General features: G+C 46.6%; 1 protein-coding gene across 1 annotated transcript in view; it reads right to left on the bottom strand.

Moving 5' to 3' along the window:
• Window positions 1-7,430: 7,430 nt before the first annotated feature.
• The window catches only part of PCSK2 (proprotein convertase subtilisin/kexin type 2), a 245,249-nt gene continuing 232,261 nt past the window's right edge, over window positions 7,431-20,418 (bottom strand). The window contains exons 11-12 of the mRNA XM_058563265.1: window positions 19,163-19,390; window positions 7,431-8,285 (exon numbers count right to left, since the gene is read on the bottom strand). Of these exons, the coding sequence (XP_058419248.1) occupies window positions 7,799-8,285; window positions 19,163-19,390 (715 nt within the window). The 3' untranslated portion in view covers window positions 7,431-7,798. The remainder of the gene's footprint in view (window positions 8,286-19,162; window positions 19,391-20,418) is intronic.

Below are 20,418 nucleotides of genomic sequence, written 5' to 3'. Positions count from 1 at the left end.
AGGTCAAGGAGGGAGGCAGGAACCAGGTAAACACCATTTCCTGGCAGGCTCAGCTCTGCCTGAAAGCTGGGCTCACAGTGTGAGATGTGGGGCTGCCTACTATGGACATGGGGTCTAGTCAGGCTCTTTGTCCCACCTTCCCCCTGAGCCCCACTGGCTCATTTTCTTGGCTGCTACTCTCCACTTTGCCTGCTTGGTCCTATTTTCCCCTGGGGAGCTGCAGAATGGGTTCATTTCCTGGCTTTTCCTTTCCCTGGAGTCTCTGAAAACAACCACTTTAGTTTTATAAAAAGTATTTCCTGGGATGTGCAACTATGACATACAACTATCTACTGGGGTTTTGGGGGAAAAAAAGGAGGAGTATTGGCAATAGATGTTAGCTCAGAGCTGGTCTTCCTCAGCAAAAAGAGGAGGATTATCATCGATGTTAGCTCACGGCTGATCTTCCTCTCACACACACACACACACACACGCACGCGCACGCACACACAAAAAGTATTTCCTGTTAGTAAACATGGGGGCTCGGAGCAGGCCTCCCACCAGCATCGATGACACGAGAACGATGGAGCTTTGACGAGTCCTGAGACATGTAAGGTGCCAGTGTTGCCGTGGCTAGTCCTAACTGTTGTACCAGAGGGTCCCAGCCTCCTCTTCCCTGACTCGGCCTCAGTCCAGGACTGAGACTTCCGGAACTGCCTCCCCACAAAGAGGCTGTATCCCAGCTCCCCAGCCCTCCCATTGTCCAAGCATCTGAGTCAATGACCAGTAACAGCTGCCCTGGGTGCTGATCCCCCAGATCCCCAGCCCTTGCTCTTCTGGTTCATGCCTCCACTCCCAGGCTTCTTGGCAAGCATGTGCAACTCTCTGCCTGAGGGGTGCCTGTGGCCATCGGAGTGGTCCACTCACCAGGCAGGTTGGGGGTGCCGGGGCCTTTATGCTCCTGGAAGCAGCCCTCCAGCAGGATGGACAGGACCTGGTGCATAAACACCGAAGCTCTCTCTCCCCTCCGCTGGGGTAACTCAGGCATGTTCCACACAGTCCCCAGTGGGTCTGAGCCCCAGATGCCCACAAAGAAACCCACTCGTCAGTGTGCCCTGAACTGGCCTCCTTCCTTCCCTGTCTCACTTTCCTGCTCTCCTATATGAAGATGCTTCCTTTCCAATAAACGACCTCAGCTCCTTGTCTCCGAGTCGGTTTCTGGGAGGACCCAGCCTAAGACTGCTGGTTAGCGTCTGCCCAGTAACGCCTCCCGTTCCTCAGGTGGCAGCCCTGATTTTGTGTTGAGGAGCTGCTCCCCCCACACTGGTTACAGCCCTGATCACACTGTCAAGACATCCTGCCTTGCTCTGGCTGTGGGGTGGGCAAGTGTCCCAAACTAGACCCATTGCTGGAGTTGGAAATCGGAGCCCAGTGAAACCAAGACCGAAGACGCTGGAGCTGGGCCTGTGATGGGGGAGTCCTGATGTGATCACCCTGGTTCCTGCTGTGTAGCCCCGTCCCCAGGCTCGCTCTAACCTCCGTCCCTTTTCTAGGCTGGTTTAGGCTGGCTCTTCAGGCTTCCCTCAGTTCTGAGAGCTCCTCCATGTGCTTCGGACATGCTACTTATTTGTTTTCCGTAGAATTGGATTCTGTTGCTTGCAACCCCAGAGATCCCAAAGATAACTGCTAACGAATGAGATTGGGTATCAGTGGAGAACTTAAGGAAGTTTGAATTAAGTAGGGTTGCCCCAAAAGCAGACCCTAAACAAGGTCTTGGGTGCAGGGGGTTTATTAGAGTGGTGACCACAGGAAGCTCGGTGTCTCGTAGCTCCAAGCCCGCCCATCTACACTCCAGTGCGGGGCTGGAACCTGCGACCTCGTTCCTGCTTTGCCAGCGTCTCCTTGGCAGGGAAAGAGCGAAAGGCTGGAGGAGGGGGAGGGACCTGCTCCTTCCCGTTTGTCCTCCTTGACCTCTGGGCAGGCCGTGGAGATAGACGGTTGGCAAATGTTTTCTATAAAGGGCCAGATTATAGGCTGTACAGCCTCTGTTATAACTACTCAACTCTGCCGTTTTAGCATGAGAACAGCCACAGACAATACAAAAGCAAATAGGCGTGATTGTTTCCAATAGAAATGTATTTACAGAAACAGGCAGCGGGCCGGATTGGGTTCCTGGGCTGTAGTTTGCTGATCCGGGAGGCAGTGCATGCACCACCAGGGTCTAATGCAAAATTCAGTTCACATATCAGAAGACACTTCTAACCTGGCATCTCTATTGTTTCTTCCTTCCCCTTTCATGTTGGAAAATTCCATTTTGGTCTCTCCCTGACTTGAAGCTTACATTATAAGAAAGGATCTTCAAGCAACCATTAGAATCAAGTTTAGCCTAACATTTTTGTGTCAGGTTTGTAGCGGGGATGTTGCTGGTGAATGAAGTCACCCCAACATTGGCATCTGGCGTTTGGCACATTGATGATGAAGGACATCATTCAGGTACCTTGATTAGTACAAATGCTTGACTCCAGTTTCATGTGCTTGGAGAAAAGCAAATAAATGCCACAGAAGAGCCACACCGACTTGTTTTTTATTCAAAGAAACAGGGTTTTTGAGTTGAGATGGATATTGTATCAGGAGACACAGCCCCGGTCAATAACTCCGCTGTGCTCGTGCCCTCACCAGTCGCACCTGCCCCTTCACCTGCATGCTTGCGTCCTTGTGACCAGCAGCTTACCAGGTGGCTTATCTGTTACCTGTGGCCAGTCAGTGGCTCCAGGACATGGGGCCCAAAGAGAAAAAGGTTGCATCCTCTGCCTTCCATCCAGCTTGGAGTAGTCCATGCGGTGTCCTCTTGGGTGCAGAGGGACATCTTTGAGGGCACTATGAGGTAGGACACCCCACCCTGGGGTGGTGAGAGTGGACTGGCCTGAAGCCTCCGTGGTGGAAATGGGTGACGGTTAACGTTAGACCTAAGGAATTCCCAGCCTCATTTGGCTGTTCTGGCATCTAAGACTCTGTGGGCTGGGATCCCAAACCATGCAGGGCTGAACAGTGGGAATTTATCAACACAGAGTCTTCCTCTCTTTGGGACGAGTGCATTTCTCATGGTCAGTTCATTCTATCCTCAGGTTCACAAACAGTGAGTCTCTTCTAAGTTCTAGGAGAAAAATAAAGCTGGCAGGCTGGCTTGGAGAATTTGCCTCAGGTCAGACTTTGATTCCTGGTCCCTTATAAATCCAAAACCAAATTCAACTAGAGTTTATTGAACCCAAGGAAAGGGACTCTTTTCAACTAGATGCACAGGAGACTAGTGGAGGAGCTCAAGTACCAGCTGATTAATTTGCAATGCAAAGAGGGGAGTCCTCTTTGCCAGAGACCCAGGTGCCGGTATCCCTCATGCTGGGTACCCCACCTCCTGGTGCTAATGTCCTTGGGAAGCAGGATAAGGCGTCAAGAGGCTGTGGGTGGGCATGGAGTCAGACCCTTGGCAGGGGGATGGTGTTTCAAGGCACTCGCCTGGGGATGGCTTCCCCAGTGCATTGGGCTCTGTCCTCGACAGACCTCAGCGCTTCAGGGACCGGAATTCCCCTTCATACCAGCCTGTGTTTCCCTACACTGAACACCGCCAGATGCCGTCCGCCAACTGTCGTCCCCCAACTCTCCATCTTCCTAAGCTCCCACACGCCGAGTGCCAGCCCCTCCTCCCCACCCTTTCTGTGGGCTCCTTCCTTCTTTGGAGACAGGGACCACCCTGCTGGCTACGACCAAATCATCCTCGTTGGCGCAGGACACATTCTGTGCTGATGTTATTTCAGACTCCCAGAGTTTTTTAGAACTGCTTATTCTCTCTCACGACCACTGTCTCTAATCTTGGCATTCTGATTTTTAGAAATTTCTATCAAATGAGACTCTTTGTATCCAAGAACTTACTCTGGCTATGAGGGCACCAATTCCTTTAATTCAACATTTGTCTCTCTAAATATAAAATGCTTGACTATGTTTCCTAAAGGTTTTATAGTGTGTGGTTTTTGTGTAATTACTCCAACCAGTGAAGGCACTGATCACATGAAAACTACTCGTCAATTTATAAATGATAATAACAATGACCTAGAGTATAACTATAAGAATTATCAGTTTTTTAACTTTACCTTTTAGAAATCACTCTTTGAATGTAAGTGTTAAAAAGCAGGGTCTCAGTTTGTCACGAGATCAGACTTTGGATCATAACTTTGAATTTCTGTTGTAGTCATAGGCTCTCAAGATTTTACTAATTGGGTTTGATAAGTATCATCAGAGGACAAAATTGAAAATTGTTTCTACAATGAACTGTGATAAATATATTAATATTTTGTTAATAACTATTAAGATTTGTTAGACTAGCTTTCGGTCACCTGGGGTACAGCTAGTTTATAATACTTGTTCACGGTACCATCCATGAAGAGAGGTTGCCATGTAAGGCAGCCTTTGAGAATATGTTTTAAGGGAACATCAAACTCTCTCTGTGGTAGAGACTCTATGCTCACCAAGTATTCCATTAGTTGTCCTACATTCCCCAGTTGCTTGGTATGTAGGCAGGGTCATTGACCAGTACTGGCCAATGGGCAGTAAGTCAAGTGACATGTGTGTCTCCTTCACACTGACCATAGGAGAGTGGATGAGAGTCCTCCATGGGTTCTCTTCTCCCATCTTGTGTTATGATTACAAACTGTAACTCTGAAGATTGAAGCAGCCTGAATCCCTGAGTCACTGCATGGAGGTCTGTGGCCCTGGGGAGTCACCTGACCCCTCAGTGGAATTTGTGTGAATGATAAATAAACCTTTGTTGTGTTAAAATACTGAGATTTTGGGGCTATTTGTTACTACAGTATAACTTAGTCTAGCCTGACTAATATATTCTAGAATAGTGTTTCTAAAAGATTTTTGACCATGACCCACAATAAGAAATGTATTTTTCATCGTGAGCCACACACTCAAGACACAGACACACACACACACATCCCTGAAACAAATATTTCAGGAAATAGTACTTATTATTAATATGCATGATCTGATCTTTTCTATTCTATTCTATTCTGTTCTACCCAAAATGCTGGTCTTGACTCTTTAAATTTTTTATTTTACAATCTGCTAATGGGATGTAACCTGACTTTGAAAAATGCTGCTGTAGATCATAATTTGTGTATGATTTATTTGCTAATTATAAGTCTTGCATGTATATTTATTAAAGCAGGCTTTTTAGATTTCTCTGGCAACTTTTTATTATCTGCTCCTAGAATGGATGGAAGTGTTTTTATGTAATACATATCACATCCCACATAATTTCTGGAAGGTAATGTTTTATTGTTGAGTCTCCTAATTTACAACATGTCTTTTTTAATTTACTTATAAAATTTTGTCACAGGGAGTAACAATGTTAACTCGCTTAATCATTATTCACTTATTTTCATTTTTTAAAATAAATGACTATAAATAACTGTCTCTTGCATTAGGATCAGGGATATCATAAAAACCTCACTAGCTAGACATATTTTCTTGTTAATACTGGTGCAAAAAATGAAATAGAGACCAAATATTTTTATATAGCACTATATATATATTTTATATACTGTATACTCATATCAAAACTTGTCATTTCTATTAAGAAGCTGATAAGTTACTCTCTAATTTCATAAATTATACCACAACTGTGAAAATATGGACAACTATTTTATATTTTTGCTGCTATATAAGACATTTAATATTTATACAGAGAGCTGCAAAATTACAGAGGTGACATAATGGGAATCAATGAACATTTTCACCTGAATTTCCACCGGCCTTTTTCTTCAGCCAGAATCATCTTGATATTCTCTGAATATTCTTTTAGAGATGAATGTGATGTCTGTTTCTTCAATAAATACACATACACACATTCTAGGTATATGTGTGTATATACATTTATACAAGTGTATATATATATACACATACACACATGTATATAGTCTACATATGTATATAAATTTCTGTGTGCACTTATACACACATGCACACATAATGTCCTTTGGTTTATTTTCAGACTTAATGTGAAATGAATTTTTGATGATTTCCATTTATTTTTTCTTTAAACTAGTTTAAAAAGACCTTCGCAACAAGTAATAAATTTCTTTTAAAAATCATAAATATTATTACATTTTAAAGCATTATATAGAGAAGGTCACGTGGTGTTAGAGAAGACAGAAATTCATGCCAACGTGGAGGAAAAAAAGAAAGGAAATGGGTTTTCCAGACTTCTCTTGTTAAGTTGCCACCTTCAGGCAATAACACCTAGTGTTCTTGTATTCTGGCTTTAAGGAGAGGAACCCCAGGCTTAGCTACATGCTCCCATGGGAAGGGAGAAATGTAGCCAGAAGTGGTTGATCAGTTCTTGGGCATCAAATCAAACAAATCATTTCTTGGGTGGGCATTGGGATTGGGGATGAGGAGCCAATCCTTTGGTAGGAAAACAAAGCAACAGCAGGTCAGAAAGCATTTCTTTTTGGTAATGAAATGGGCGGTGTCTTTTGGGGTTGACAGAGGAAAGGAACATGCAATCTTTGGGCTGCATGTTAAACATTCTCCTGAATAGCTTAGTTGCCAAGATGTAACTGTGTGCTTTCTCTACAGAGATCTTCTCTTACTTCCTTCAGGCCTCAAGTTGCTGGGGGTGGAGTTGGCATTCCCCCCCTTTGGCAAAAGAGGCTCCATACAACTGGAGGTCCAAGTGAAGATGGCCGCTCACATCTTCACACACCTCTTTTCCTAACACATCAAAGAAATCACAACATGAAGGGGTAAGACATTTCCCTCAGTCATATGTTTTGGAAACCAAAGCCCAAGTATATGTGTGAAAAGCTGTCAAAAATACTCACCTCGCCTCTCACTTACATTCGATTAAGAAGCCCCATTCTTAAGAATGACTTAAGAAGACGAACGTTCCTGTGTTAAAAACCACTCAGCTATTCTTTACCAGACATGTTGCCAGACCTGCCTCGCCTCTGATTCTTTTGGATAGCTATGGGAGGAACCCCAGAAAATTGGGGCTGGGATGAACTCTGTACAAACTGAGAGTAATTCGGGCTTCTCTGACAGATTCCCCATGACTCAGAGCAGCAGCTGGCGAAAGGACGGCCAAGCTACCTGGGTTATCCTGATCACGTGGCTGAGCAGGACGCGCTAGGACGTTGGTGTTGGTGATAAGACGTCCAGCGCTCACACTGTGTGACTGTCTTCCCCATCCAGGAGTCAGGGCTCTCATGGGTGGCATCTTAAGAATCATGCCACCTTCATCTACATCACTGACAAATCTTGCTACGTTCAAAACATCTTTCCCCAAAGGGTTCACCACATCTCCTGTGCTTTACAGGACTCAGAGCTCACTCTCTGTTATCATCTCTGATTTTCTCTTTATGTAACAGGTCCTCAGTTGAGACCACGAATAAACGTTCTTGGAGTCACTGTGTGTGATTTTTAAATGCATTCTCTTCTCAGATATGAAAAAAATTGACGGAAAGCTGTCCTAGTTTTGTTTGCAGGATATCACCTATTTGAATGACACAAATAAAGAACTTAGAGTCACAAATAGGACATAGGTGTTGGTGGGAACACTGTATTTGGGGCATAGAATAAAAAAGATTGCTTCCATTGTAATGAAAATAATCACTGACAGTGAGTGAAGCTTCGGATCAAGAAGGTGGAACGCTTGTGTGGGGGTGACAGTGTTTGCTAGGTGCCCGACAGAGAGTGGAGCGAGGACAGAGAGGCGGAGGCCCGGGAGGGACGGAGGCAGTGGAGGCCGGGTGTAGCGCTAGTTCTCGCGCAGGATGCTTTTCAGGCTTCTCTCCACAGCTTCGTCCAGCTCTTCCTCCAGCTCCTCCTTCTTGGACATGGCCAGCTTAGACTGGTAATCCCTCACCACCTGGTCGATGTAAGGGGCGCTCTGCGTGCCATGCAGCATCAGTGTCCACTCCTTCAGCACCCCCTTCTGGGGTGCGCTCCCGACAAACCCCAGCTCCAGAGTCCAGGTTCCTCGGGCATCTTCCCCCCAAGTGTGGGTGGTCATGAAAGGCCACTTGTCAAAGCCCACCTTGGAGTCGTCATCCCTTGGACGCCGGCTCAGCAAAATGGACTTGGTGCCCATAGGGGAGGTCATGTTGATGTTCAGGTCTCCTCTCCTGGTTGCGTTGACCGTGATGACAGCTTGGACGTGCTCGAGGTAGCGGACAAAATTCTCCTTCCCCTCACACGCATCAGTGGTGAGGGTCAGCACCAGCTTGCCCGTGGACGGTATTTTCCTGAGGGAAAGCGACGAGACATGGTTAGGGATGGGCACGCTATTCGAGGGGTTTTGAAGGTAGCTTCAGGTAGCGTAAAAAGCAGGGACTTTGGGGTTAATCAGACAGACCTGGTTTAATTCCTACACCAGCTGTGCGAGCCTGAGCACGTTACCTATCCTCCCTGAACCTTCTGTGTGGAAGGGGAGTGTAGCAGATGCTGTTGATGCCTTTCCTAGTCCTAAGTCACCTCTGAGTTTGCCTGCAGCTATGGCTCCCTTGTACCCTGACTGCTTCCCACCTCAGGTATCCGCTTCTCTCCTGGAGCTTTTCCCTGCACCATGGGAGCCTGCTCAGCCTGTGTGCTGGGGAGCCCCAAAGTGTCAGGGATTTAACCCCTCAAGGGCAACCCTCTACCAATGATTGACAGAAGATGGTGGATAAATACACCCTGGCTTCCATGTTCCTCGGTGGGACAACCCAATGTCCGCAATGGGATTGAGCCTAGCTGCCCACAGTGGCAACTTGCTCATCAGTGCACTCTTAAATGATTTTCTCCTCTTCCTGTCTCACATCTCCACTTCCTCACTTGTACTTCCTGGGATCATCTCTCAAAAAATTGTCGGCACCCAACTCCCATCTCAGGGTCTACTTTCGGGACAACCCAGACCGAGACAGGAGCTCATAAAGCCTTTCTTTTAAAGTGCTAACTACCTTGATAAGCAGAAGTTATTGCTAATGTGATTGTTATTAACAATCATAGAAAAAGCTGAAACTGGGTTAATTAATCCTAGTGAAAGACAGTCCTTTGAAAGATCAGGGGAATTTGGGAGTGTCTTTGGTCATAGAGCTGGAGCCCCATGGAGGGTCAATCTAAGCATTCCTCAGTTGTCTTTTCTTTCTACACAACCAATTTCCATTCTGGAGATGGCCTCCTTCGAATGTGAGATGCACCTGAAACATAACTAAGGAAACTACATGTGAGGATTGCACAGTGTAATGGAAAGACTCTAGGCTTTGGGAAACCTGTTTGGGTTAGAATTCTGCTTCTACACTTACTGGTCAGGAAAGCTTGGGAACATTATTTAAATACCTGAAGTCTCACTGTCATTGTGGGTGGGTTTTATGAGGTCGAATAAGACCATGGATGAAAACACTGAGCACAGCGCCAGGAGCATACCATGCTGGGTATTTTTAAACACACATCTTGTAGAGCACATCTACAGAAAGATGCTGTTCATACACCCAGCTCAGAGCCAAGTCTTGGTTCTGCATTGTCCTGAGAACCAAGGCCATGAACATGGAGGGGCTTGCTGAAGCTTACCCTGCAGCTTATTGATAAAGGCAATACTCTTCCGAGAAACCTTAAAAAAATCTACTTCATCAGTTTTATGGAATGCTGCTGTGTGCACTCTGCATGGAGGCTGATGCTCAACGATGCAGAAAGCGTCCACTGGCCATGGAGATCATGGAGTGATGGTGGTGCAGGTGGGGTCCCAAGCACTGGGCTCGGGGGAAATTGGTGGAGCACAGGCATCAGGCCAGCTTTGGAGGTGAGAGTATGGAGACCCACCTGGATCTCTCAAAGAAGATGCTATTTACTCAGAACAGAGTCAGAAACATAACAGGTGAGCTGATAAATGACTCACGATCATTTGGGCTTCGGCTCACAGGCAGAAAGCTGTGTGGAGTGGACTAAAGGTCCAGTTGTGGGCAAGGGATTTGAACCATCTGAGCTCATTTTCCTTACCTGTACAATGGGGATATTACTTCCTACCTTGAAGAGTTGCTGTGAAGATAAAATATATACACATACTCATGTATATCGTATATGTACAAATGTCTAGACCAGCGCTGGCCAACAGAACTTTCTGCAATGATGGAAATGTTCTATATCTATGCTGTCCAATACAGTAGCCACTGGCCACATGTGGCTATCGAGCACTTGAAATGCGACGAGTGTGAGCGAGGAACTGAATTTTTAATCAATTTAATTTAGTGATTAATTTAAATGTATTTAATTTTATTAAATAGCCACATGTGGCTAGTTGCTTCTGTACTGGATAGCACAGAGCGAAATTGCCTTGTATGTTCAATTTGAACCTGATAACACCACCACCACCCAGAAAATCTCTCGGGCTTCTGTTTTAAGCACATTCCGTTTTTGCCATGGTTCACAGGCTCTAGGAAAAGAAGTTGGGGAAACTGTCGATCTTCTTATTCAGGTTTTCTGGCCACCTTGCTGGAGGCTTCTGGAATGTCCAGAACCTTAGGTGTGAATGAAATGCCACATTCTACCACTGAGTTTCTACACAGACAAGCAGGCAGGTCCAGAGTGCAGGCTTTCCTTCTGGAGCTGAGCCTCAGGGGCTCTGGAACTCTCTGAGAAGCTCAGCTGGAGGTAACAGAGGATGGTGGCGGAGCCCACAGCCAGAAGACAGACCCCGCTCTGGGTCCTGTGCTGAGTTTGAGCCCTTCCTTTCCCATCCTGCAGGCCAGGCTACCTTGAAAAATTCAAGATGAAAATTCACAAGCCAACAACACAGACTGTCACCCTGAGTAATAGCCATTCTAGGTACTGTAAAGCATCACCAATCATTTGTCAAATCCAATAGCCGTTATTACCATAAGGATTCAAAACACGGGCTGAATTCTAAAAAAATTCATTTTTTGTCCCCATTTACACCCAGGGCAATTATGGATTGGAGTTCACAGAGTGACAGTTCTTTTACAAGTCAATTTGTGGAAACTCTGGCAGAAAAGTGACATTGCCTCTCCAGGGGAAAACTGAAAATATTTCTTTGATTGGCTAGGAATCAGAGATGGGACAGCCACTTTAGCTGGAAGTGAGATCCACAGCCCACCATGCAATGGAGTTTCTGTAAATGAACAAGGTCCCTCACGCAAGAAGGAAGTTATTCCAGGGCTGAGATGATCTCTCACGACAGAAGGAGAGAAATTTGGATTGGACCAAACCTGAGACAACCTTCAAGCACCCCATGACTACAGGGCTTTCGCTAGATGACAGTGCCTCAGCAGATCCCCTCCACAGCTGCTTTGAGCTCTGCCTGCTAATGGCTCTCAGCTGCCCCTTTTCTGCAGAACCACCTTCAGGCAATGGGAGATGCCTTGCCCGGAAGGTCATATGCTCTGCCAGGCGCGGTTGATGCCTGGCTGATGTAGGGATATATAAGGCCAGTGCCCTTGCCTCAATGTGGGGGCAGCTGTGCAGTGCTGTTGATGCTCCTGCCCTGTGGAGCAGGCCACAGGTGCATGTTACCTGATGCCACATCCATGCTCGGCCGCTTCCTGCACATCCTGAACCCCTCACTCTCTTATGGTTCTCTCTGGAAAGCCATCCCTCAATAAATCTCACGCATGTGAACCCATTCTCAGGCTCTGTCCAGGCAACTCAACTTAAGACACAGATATCTGTCCCTAGAGAGCAGCACTGGGAAGGCAATAGCGAGATCCCTCTGTACCACAGTGGAGACCTGTTCACGTCACTGCAGGCTGTATGGAGCATGGTTCTCATTCTATCACATGAGCTCAGTCATTCTCACTGACTTCTTTTGCTTTCTTTAGGAAGTTCTGAGTTAAAAAGCCCCTCGAGAAGTTGCTGTAGTGACAGAGCTAGGCTGGGGACTGCCCTCACATGCAGTGCATGGCAGAGGTGCCCGAGATTCGAGGCCTGAGAAGCAGCCCCAACGGCAGAACAACGGAGGCTGCTGCATCCCTGGCCGGCTGGGCTGCGTGTTCGTCTTCCTCGGCAGCTGTCTTACCTGCTTCTCCCAGGAACCCATGGGAAATAGGACAGGTGTTAGAGACCAAGACCAAGGGAGAAATGATGGCAGGGGTGACCCGGGAAACTGGAACACAGGCTCCTGTTGCCTGGCCTAAGGGTCTTACTTGAGAACGAACAAGGGGGAGATGGGGGAGGCTGAAGAAACGACTGGAATTCTGCCAGGCACCTTGGAAAGCGGAAGGACAGGTGGGTGTGGGAACACACACACAAACTTGTGTTAGGATTCACAAATGTCCTAGAAGCCTTGGAGTTGGGGTGTGTGCAGGGGTCCGAGGCCATGTCCAGGACCCTGGGGAGTCTGGCTTGTTTAGCACCATGGAGGAACTGCCTGCCCGCAAACCTGCCATCCCTGCCCGCTGTGTGAGCTGCCCACTGAATGTCCCCCCGCAGCCTAGGTCCCTGAGAGAGGGGATGTTCCATTGGACTCTTCTTGGAATAAGTCACTTTGAAATAAAATTAAAAGCCCGGTGTGGATTCCAGAGGCAGCAAGCCTGGTCGAGAAAGGGGAGCACCATTCCCTCCTCTCTCAGGGAAGCTTCTTGGCAGGCAGCAAGGCATTGGGAGAGCCGAGCAACAGGACCTGTCAGGCGTTTCTTATCACTTCTTGCTCACTGGTATTTTCTGATTTTCCTCCAGTGACCATATATTACTTTTATAAGAAGAAAAGGAATATGGTCCATCCTTATTTTAAAGGAAAAGGAGACCCATGCTCAGGAAAAGCCAACTTATAAGAAGGTTAAAATAGGAGATGGTTGTTTGTGGAACCAAAGAAGGCTCTGCAGAGGTCCTTAAATAGTCACACAGGCCACGATCCAGACTCATTCACGTAGACAGGGAGGCACACACCAAGAGGTTCGAGCTACTCTCTGAACTTTTAGAGTATGTACAAAAGCCTCGCGTTCAAGTCCCACAAAAGACAAACTTGGGGACTTGAGGATGGCTTCTGTCTTTATTTTATTGCAGATTGTTGCAAATGAGTGGTCAATTGCCTTCTGCCTAGAAATAGGCGTTGATTCCCAGGGGGCCCTGTGGAATGCTATTTGTGTTCTGCATCCTCAGCTGTATGATAAAAATAAATAGTTATGAAGCTGTAGTTGTTCTGTTAGAATAATAATAGTAATAATAACACCCACCCTTTCTTGAGAGCCTAAAATGTCTGCTGTGTGGCTGTCACTTCCAAACATTCAACGGGCGGTCACTGCGATGTTTTCTCTTTCCCATGTAACAGCGTCAGGGGGCATTAACTCACACAGGGGGGCATTAACTCGCACGGGGGGGCATTAACTCGCACGGGGGGCATTAACTCGCACGGGGGGCATTAACTCGCACGGGGGGGCATTAACTCGCACGGGGGGCATTAACTCGCACAGGGGGGCATTAACTCGCACAGAAGTGACCCCTCCACCGTCACACAGCTGGTACATGGTCGAACACACCCTTTTCTCTCTCTACCATGCTGCTTCTGGCATTCATATCAGGTTTTAACATTTATTTCCACATTCACTTACAATTCAGAGTTTGCCGCAGCCTTAAAGGTGCTGAGTGAGCAGTTCTCTCACGTGCGGGGAGGGTGGGGGCGGCCCGTGCTGAACAGTTCCCTCTGTGCTTCAGCGCCCTGGGGACACACGGCCACTGCGGGCTGACGGGGCAGGCCTGGGTGTGCTCTGCTCTCTGCACATGGCTGGTCCAGTGCAGACGCTCACAGCCAGCTGTATTTTTCCCTTTCATTTTAGTCGAGCACCCTTCACCAACTCTCCTGATAAAGTCTCTAGAAAATTGCTTTTGAAATTGACTGCTTCTCTGGGAAGATTGATGCTGAGAAAACCCATAAACCTGATAGTCGCCACTCACCCCACCCAGAGGCTGTTTCCTCGCAGCCCCGCACATCACAGAAAGTGGCAGGTGGCAAGGCTGTTGATCCCTCCATCCCAGACTCTCAGCAGCATGATTCCCTTGATAAGGGCCTCCTCTGCCAGAGGCGCAGCCAGCCTGGGCTTTGCCCTTAGAACCTACCTGGCCAGCCTCTGAGTCCTCCAACCAGCACATCTGCCCTAGGCCTCACCTGCATCTGAGAACAAGTTCAGGTGTGGGTGGATGAGGGAGCAAAGGACACCAAAGGGATGCAGAGCCCTTCCAACAAGGCTGGGCCTCCTTCCCAAGTTTCCCTGGCTGGTCTGCTGGTCCTATGGCCACCATTTAGACATCTTCCTTGTGCCCAGGTGATGCTGGCTGAACATTCATTCATTCCTTCAAAAAATATTTATCATGCGTCTACTAAGTGCCAGGTGCTGTTCTGGGCACTAAGGATACACCAGTAAACAAGACAGACCAGGTCCCTGTCCTTGTGGGAGGCCCAACTGAGTTAAGTGCCGAAATAGCTCTCCAGCTTCCTTTCATTAGAAATAAAGCTGCTGATATTGGATCAAGTTCCTAGCTAGTTGTGAGCTGCTGGGACCGTCACATCTCTGGGCCTCAGATTCCTTAACTGTAAAATGATGGAGTCAGACAACTTATTTCCAGTTTTGCCTCTGGCTCCAAATTCAATATTTATGTGGATTATGACAGAATGTTAGGTGGACTCAGAAGCTGGGAGATAAGTTGTCATTCATCTCAGCACATGTTCTCCATCTCTCCTCCCTCACTCCCTCCCTCTCTCATAAATGCACAGAGCTTGAGGATCATTAGAGATCCAGCCTTCTCATCCAGTGCAATCTCAGAAAATAAGGTCTGATATCAACATGTACTTTGACCAAGAGGGCCCTGGTACATTTTAAGCTGACCGGTCCCCAAATACTACAGCCATCCAACTTTCTGTTAATTGTGAATGCAGCCGATGTGCAACTAACTGCAGATCCTGCTCCAGCTGCAGGGCCTGTGAGAGACATTTTGGTCCCCACCTGCTGCTGGCCGAGCGCCTGTAAAGGCACAAACACTGTAAGCCTCTCTCTCTTGGCAAGTCCCTCTTCGCAATAAGAGAAGAGCTTCCAGGCCCCTGGGCTTTATAGAATGGGTAGGACGTTGGAGTTGCTGGTTCTGGGAACTAGGGCCATTCACTTTATCTTTCTGAGCCTCTGTTTTCTCATCTGTAAAATGAGACTAGTGATGCCAACCTCCTGTGATTAAATGAGGTGGTGGAAGAAGAGTGCTAGCCCAGTGACTGTCAGAGAGCTGCTGGAGTGTCCTGCTGTCTGTGTGTGGGGAGTCAGCAGTGGACGGAGCGAGGGGGCTCTGGGGGAGGCATGGGCTATGAAATGGACTGGCCCGGCTTTCTTGCAGGCTCGACTTCTGCACATGCCTTCATGGAGCAGATGTTTTTAAATTTGCACTTTCCGTTCTGTTTGCGCCATTTAGCATCCCTGCTCCTATGGTGTAACTACCAGATGTGCCTTAGAGCTGAGCCATCCAAGAGGGTGGCCACTAGCCACATGTGGCTATCGAAAGTTAAATTAACTACAATGAAACCAAATGGAAACTTTAGTTCCCCAGTCACACTAGTCACATTTCTAGTGCTCCATAGCCACAAGGTATTGTATTGGACACTCAGATATAGAACAATTCCACCCCTGCAGCGAGTCTCCCAGTCTTCCCAAATCACTCAGTTATTCTGAACTCTAACAAAGGAAACACAGCTGTCAATGCTCGTTTAATGTTTACTTTGGGTGAAGTTAGTTGTGGTGAGTAGGATTTACTCTTCAATTCCCCATCTGCATGGTGTTCCCTATCTTGTCTCTGTTCAGTCACTCTGTTCACAGACCCTGGCAGTGACAGGGTCTCCAGAATAGCAGTTATGCAGTTTGGGGAGGGGAGACCCCCGTAGGTGGATGTTTTAGAGTCCCCAGAGGGCGTTTTTATTGGGAAGAGCCCCCCCAGGCCCCTCTGGTGTTTGCTGAGCCTCACCTCCTCCAGTGGAGAAACACTGAGATACACTGAGAGGCCCCTCCCGGGGTGGAGGTCTGGAGTGGAGTGCTGGGTTCAAATCCCAGCCGGGCCGCTCAGCGGCTGGGTGACCTTTGGCATGCCCTGAACCTTTCTGAGCCTCTTCTCATCTGTAATGACACTCCCGAGCTCACAGCAGGGCTTCTCTAACGTAGGGCCCAATGCAGGGCCTGAACACACAGTAGGAGCTCACTAAGGTCAATGTCATATGATGAAAAAGGCCTGCGGGTGGGATTCAGATGGGCCTTGTTTCAAGTCCTGGTCTGCCCTCTGAGACCTGGAGCACATTTCTTGTGCTTTCTGCACCTCAGGTTCCTTTCCTGGAAGAAGTAACAATGAAAGCACATACCTCCTGGGCTTATGAGGATTAAACACAAACAGTGTATGCAAAAGGCCTCATGCCAGGCACACAATAGGCGCTTCTCCCTGAGACACAACATGGGACCAGTTTGTTGTTAATACTGTGAAATATTCAAACCCTGACTGTGTGAGGTGAGGCACACCCTCAACAACAGGGTGGCTACGATGCTTACGCATATGCAGAGCACATGACACACAGTAGGTGCCCAATCAAAGCTAGTTCCTTCCTTCACTTGCACTTACAGCCTCTGTGACCTTGACCGAGTCAACCAACTTGTCTGGGCCACAGTGAAGCCTGTCTTCCCAAGAAGAGGGATGCAAGGACGAACAGAAATGATGAATGTACATACCAGCATCAGGAAAACCAGTAGGAACTCTGCAGAGCAGCTATTTTTATTACAGGACATCATGTGGGACTCGTGCAGCTCTGTTTTAAAAAAATTATTACAGGGCTTGGGCTAAAGCTTGACTTTCCCGCATAGTGCTGATGGGAGCTATGCTTTACGAGATCATGGACTGGTCCACGGAAAAATACACACGGCTCTGCAATATCCACTCGGTGCCACTCTCCAGGAGCTCAGCGAGTGAACAATGAGGATGCTCACTCATGGGAGGATGTAGTAGGTCACAAAGATACATAATTTTGAATTCATATAAGAATCAAGTAATTATTGTATCCAAAATTCTAGGAGATTATTATCTTTCTTTTTCCCGCCGGTGCAAGCTAGGAGTGTCTAAAGTCATGGATGAGGGGCAGAGGCAAAGTTACACATATTGAGGGCCCACTATGTGCCAGCTTAAAGCTCCTTGTCTCACTCAAGTCTCCCAGGGCCCTGGTGAGGAAAGAGATAATAGCTCCATTTCACTGGTGAGGAAAGAGGGAGGAGGCCCTTGTTTTGGGCCCCACAAGGACAGAATTCAGAGGGTATAAGAATTTAGTTGGAAAAAACCCTACATATTAATTTTGACTAACTTATAAGGGAAATGTAACTTCTCCTTTGATTACGAATGCAGGCCACATGCCAGAGTGGTATTAGCACGTCCTCAGAGTCTGTCATCAAAGACCCCAGAGATTTCCACATCCCATGACAGTCATGGAAGGCATTTTGAAGCAGCATTTTGGTCATTATCACTGCTCTGAAATTATCGTGGCCATTAGACTTGCCACTAGGGGCTTTTTACTTAATGTGTTGATAAAAGAAAGGACATCTATTACTTCATCACATATTAAACTGGTTTTCAATATAATTGGCTTCCTTTGTAATCCTGTGTGTTTCATCTAATACATTTAAAACATTATGCTGAGATGGGGTCCACAGACTTCACTATACTGCCAAAGGGGCCAGAGTACAAAGGTTAAGAATTGCTAAAGTAGAGGTGCAGGGAGGTCAAAAGTGTTGTCCAGTTTGATGAAATCAAGATTTGAGTCCAGGTCTGGGTAACTGACTACAAAAACTGCCGAGAATCCAGGACCGAAGGGGAATGGAGTAGGGGATGTACTGTGAGAAGGGTCTGGCCCTGGCCAAGCTCAGACGACCAAGAGAAATAAGGCCGGGGTGAGGGTAGTTAAAGATATGGGTTTTACCACCATTTACATGACATAAGTCCCAGAGGCGTATTCTCACAATGGAACACTACACAGCAATGAGAATGAATGAGCTATTATTACACGCGATACTTTGGATTGATCTCACAAACCTGAGGTTGAGTAAAAGAAACTGGACACAAAAGCATCCATACCATGTGATTCTAGTCAGATAAAGTCCAAGAAGTGGTAAAGCTAATCCGTGGGGACAGGAATGAAAACATTGGCTACAGGACATGGGGATTAACTGGAAGGGGCTCGAGGAATCTTTCTGCTGTCCTGGAATGTTCCATCACTTGATCGGGGGGAGGGGTGGTTACCCAGGTGTATACATTTATCAAAACTCAAATAATACACTTAAGTTCTCTGCATTTCATTGTATGTAAACAATACCTCAATTAAAAACAATAATGATAAGAATTGCTATTTCCATCTCACCGATGGACCAATGAGGAGAGAAATTAAATAAAGAGGGATCCTTATTGTCCAATCCTCTTGCCATGATGGGAAGTTGGAAGGGAAGTAGGTACACATGACCAGCCCAGTGGTTTCTGTGTGGGGAACTCCTCAATCAGATCCCTTCAAATGGCTATCCACCTTACTCAGAATCAAATCAAGTCCTTTCTTTGCCCCACAAGTAGAACAAATAAATAAATTGTGTTATAGTCACACAACGGAACACTATTCAGCAATGAGAATAAACGAACTACAAGTACACACTAAACATAGTTGAATCATTCTGAGCAAAAGAATCTAGATACAAAGGAGAACACAGTGTATGGTTCCATTTGTATTAAGTATAAAACAGTGAAAATAATCTATGGAGTCAGAATAATAGTGGTTACTCTTGGGGATATGCTGATGGAAGGGGACATAGGGGGCCTTCTGGGATATTGGTCCTGGTCTGTTTAATGATCTGGGAGCTGGTTACACTGGTTGATTTGTGCACTTAAAAATAATGGCGTACACCACCAAAACAATAAAGACTCACACCCAAAAGCAGGGGTTCTAAGTTAGGCAATTGTGTTCTATGTAAATGGCGCCCCCTGGTGTTGTGCAACACTACAGTTCTGCCTGGAAGCTGGTTGTCCCTGAATAAAATCCAGCACATCTCAGGATGACACAGCGGGAATCTGATATTGTCACCAATGCCATGGCACCATCTCTGGGGTATTTTCCACATGCAGCAGAAGAACTGCTGCCCCCACTTACTCAGGGTCCTGCACGGAGCCTCCCACACAGTGGAATCTCTCGGGCACAGTTTTCCAGTCTTTAGCCATTTTCACCATGGCGCCTGCGTCAAGGACCCCGTAGCCAAAGAGGTGATTAAACTCCAGGCCGACCCCGTTCCTCCGCCACTGATGGACCTCATCATGAAGCTGGTTCCGTTTGGAGGTGAGCACAGTCAGATGCTGCATGTCTCTCCAGGTCAGACCCAGGCTGGATACCGGAGGCAGAGAACGTGCAAGAACAAGGGCAAAGGGGAGGTGGAGAGGGGAGAGAGAAGGAGAGACACAATGACTAAGATAGGACAAAGACCTCTTGTAAGATTTTGGAACATCTATGAACCCCCAAGTCAAGGCAGAACTTCCATGCACTATTTAGATCCTATATATACACACACACACACACACACACACATCTATATATACATATACATACATATATATGTACACACACATATATGTCAATTAAAAAAATCTTTCTTACTTAAATAAATTTATTTCAGATGTACATTCTAACACACTGGAACGGCTAAATGAAAAAGACTGACAATACCAAGTGTTGACAAAGATGTAGAGCAACCGGAAGTCACATACTTTGCTGATAGGAGTGTAAACTATTGCAAACACTTTAGAAAGCTGTTTGGCTATATCTTCTAATGTTGTCCATGTGCTTAAGCTATGGCCCATAAGTTCCATTCCTAGGTATATATCCCACAAAAATATGTGTATCTATTCACCAGACATACGTACTGGAATGTGCATAGGCCCAAATTATGAAGTCTTCAAATACCCATCCACAGTAAAATGAATAAACTAATTGAGGTGTATTTATAGGATGTGGAATACTGTACTGCAGTGAGAATGAATGAACTCTAACTACTCTGAATAATATGGATGAATCTCACAAATAGAACGTTGACCTGAAGAAGCCATACACGGAAGAGAACATACTGTATGATTCCGTTTGTTTAAGTATAAAAACAGGCAAAACTAATCTGTGCTCTTAGAAGTCAGGTTAGTGGTTAGTCTTGGGGTGGGGGTGACTGGAAGGGGACAAAAGGGTGCTTCTTAGTGCTGACAGTGCTGTTTCTTGATCTGCATGTTGGCTACATGGGTGTGTTCCATTTGTGAAAATGAGGCTGTCAGCTCTTCAAGGGCAGAGACAATATCTTCAGCATATTTGTATCCCCAGTGTCCAGGACAGCCCTTGGCACACTGTTCGTTCAGTGAATAAACAAGTCT

This window comes from Diceros bicornis, chromosome 19 (assembly GCF_020826845.1).
Source record: "Diceros bicornis minor isolate mBicDic1 chromosome 19, mDicBic1.mat.cur, whole genome shotgun sequence".
Taxonomy (NCBI): Eukaryota; Metazoa; Chordata; class Mammalia; order Perissodactyla; family Rhinocerotidae; genus Diceros; species Diceros bicornis.
This window is presented reverse-complemented; position numbering and strand designations above follow the sequence as displayed.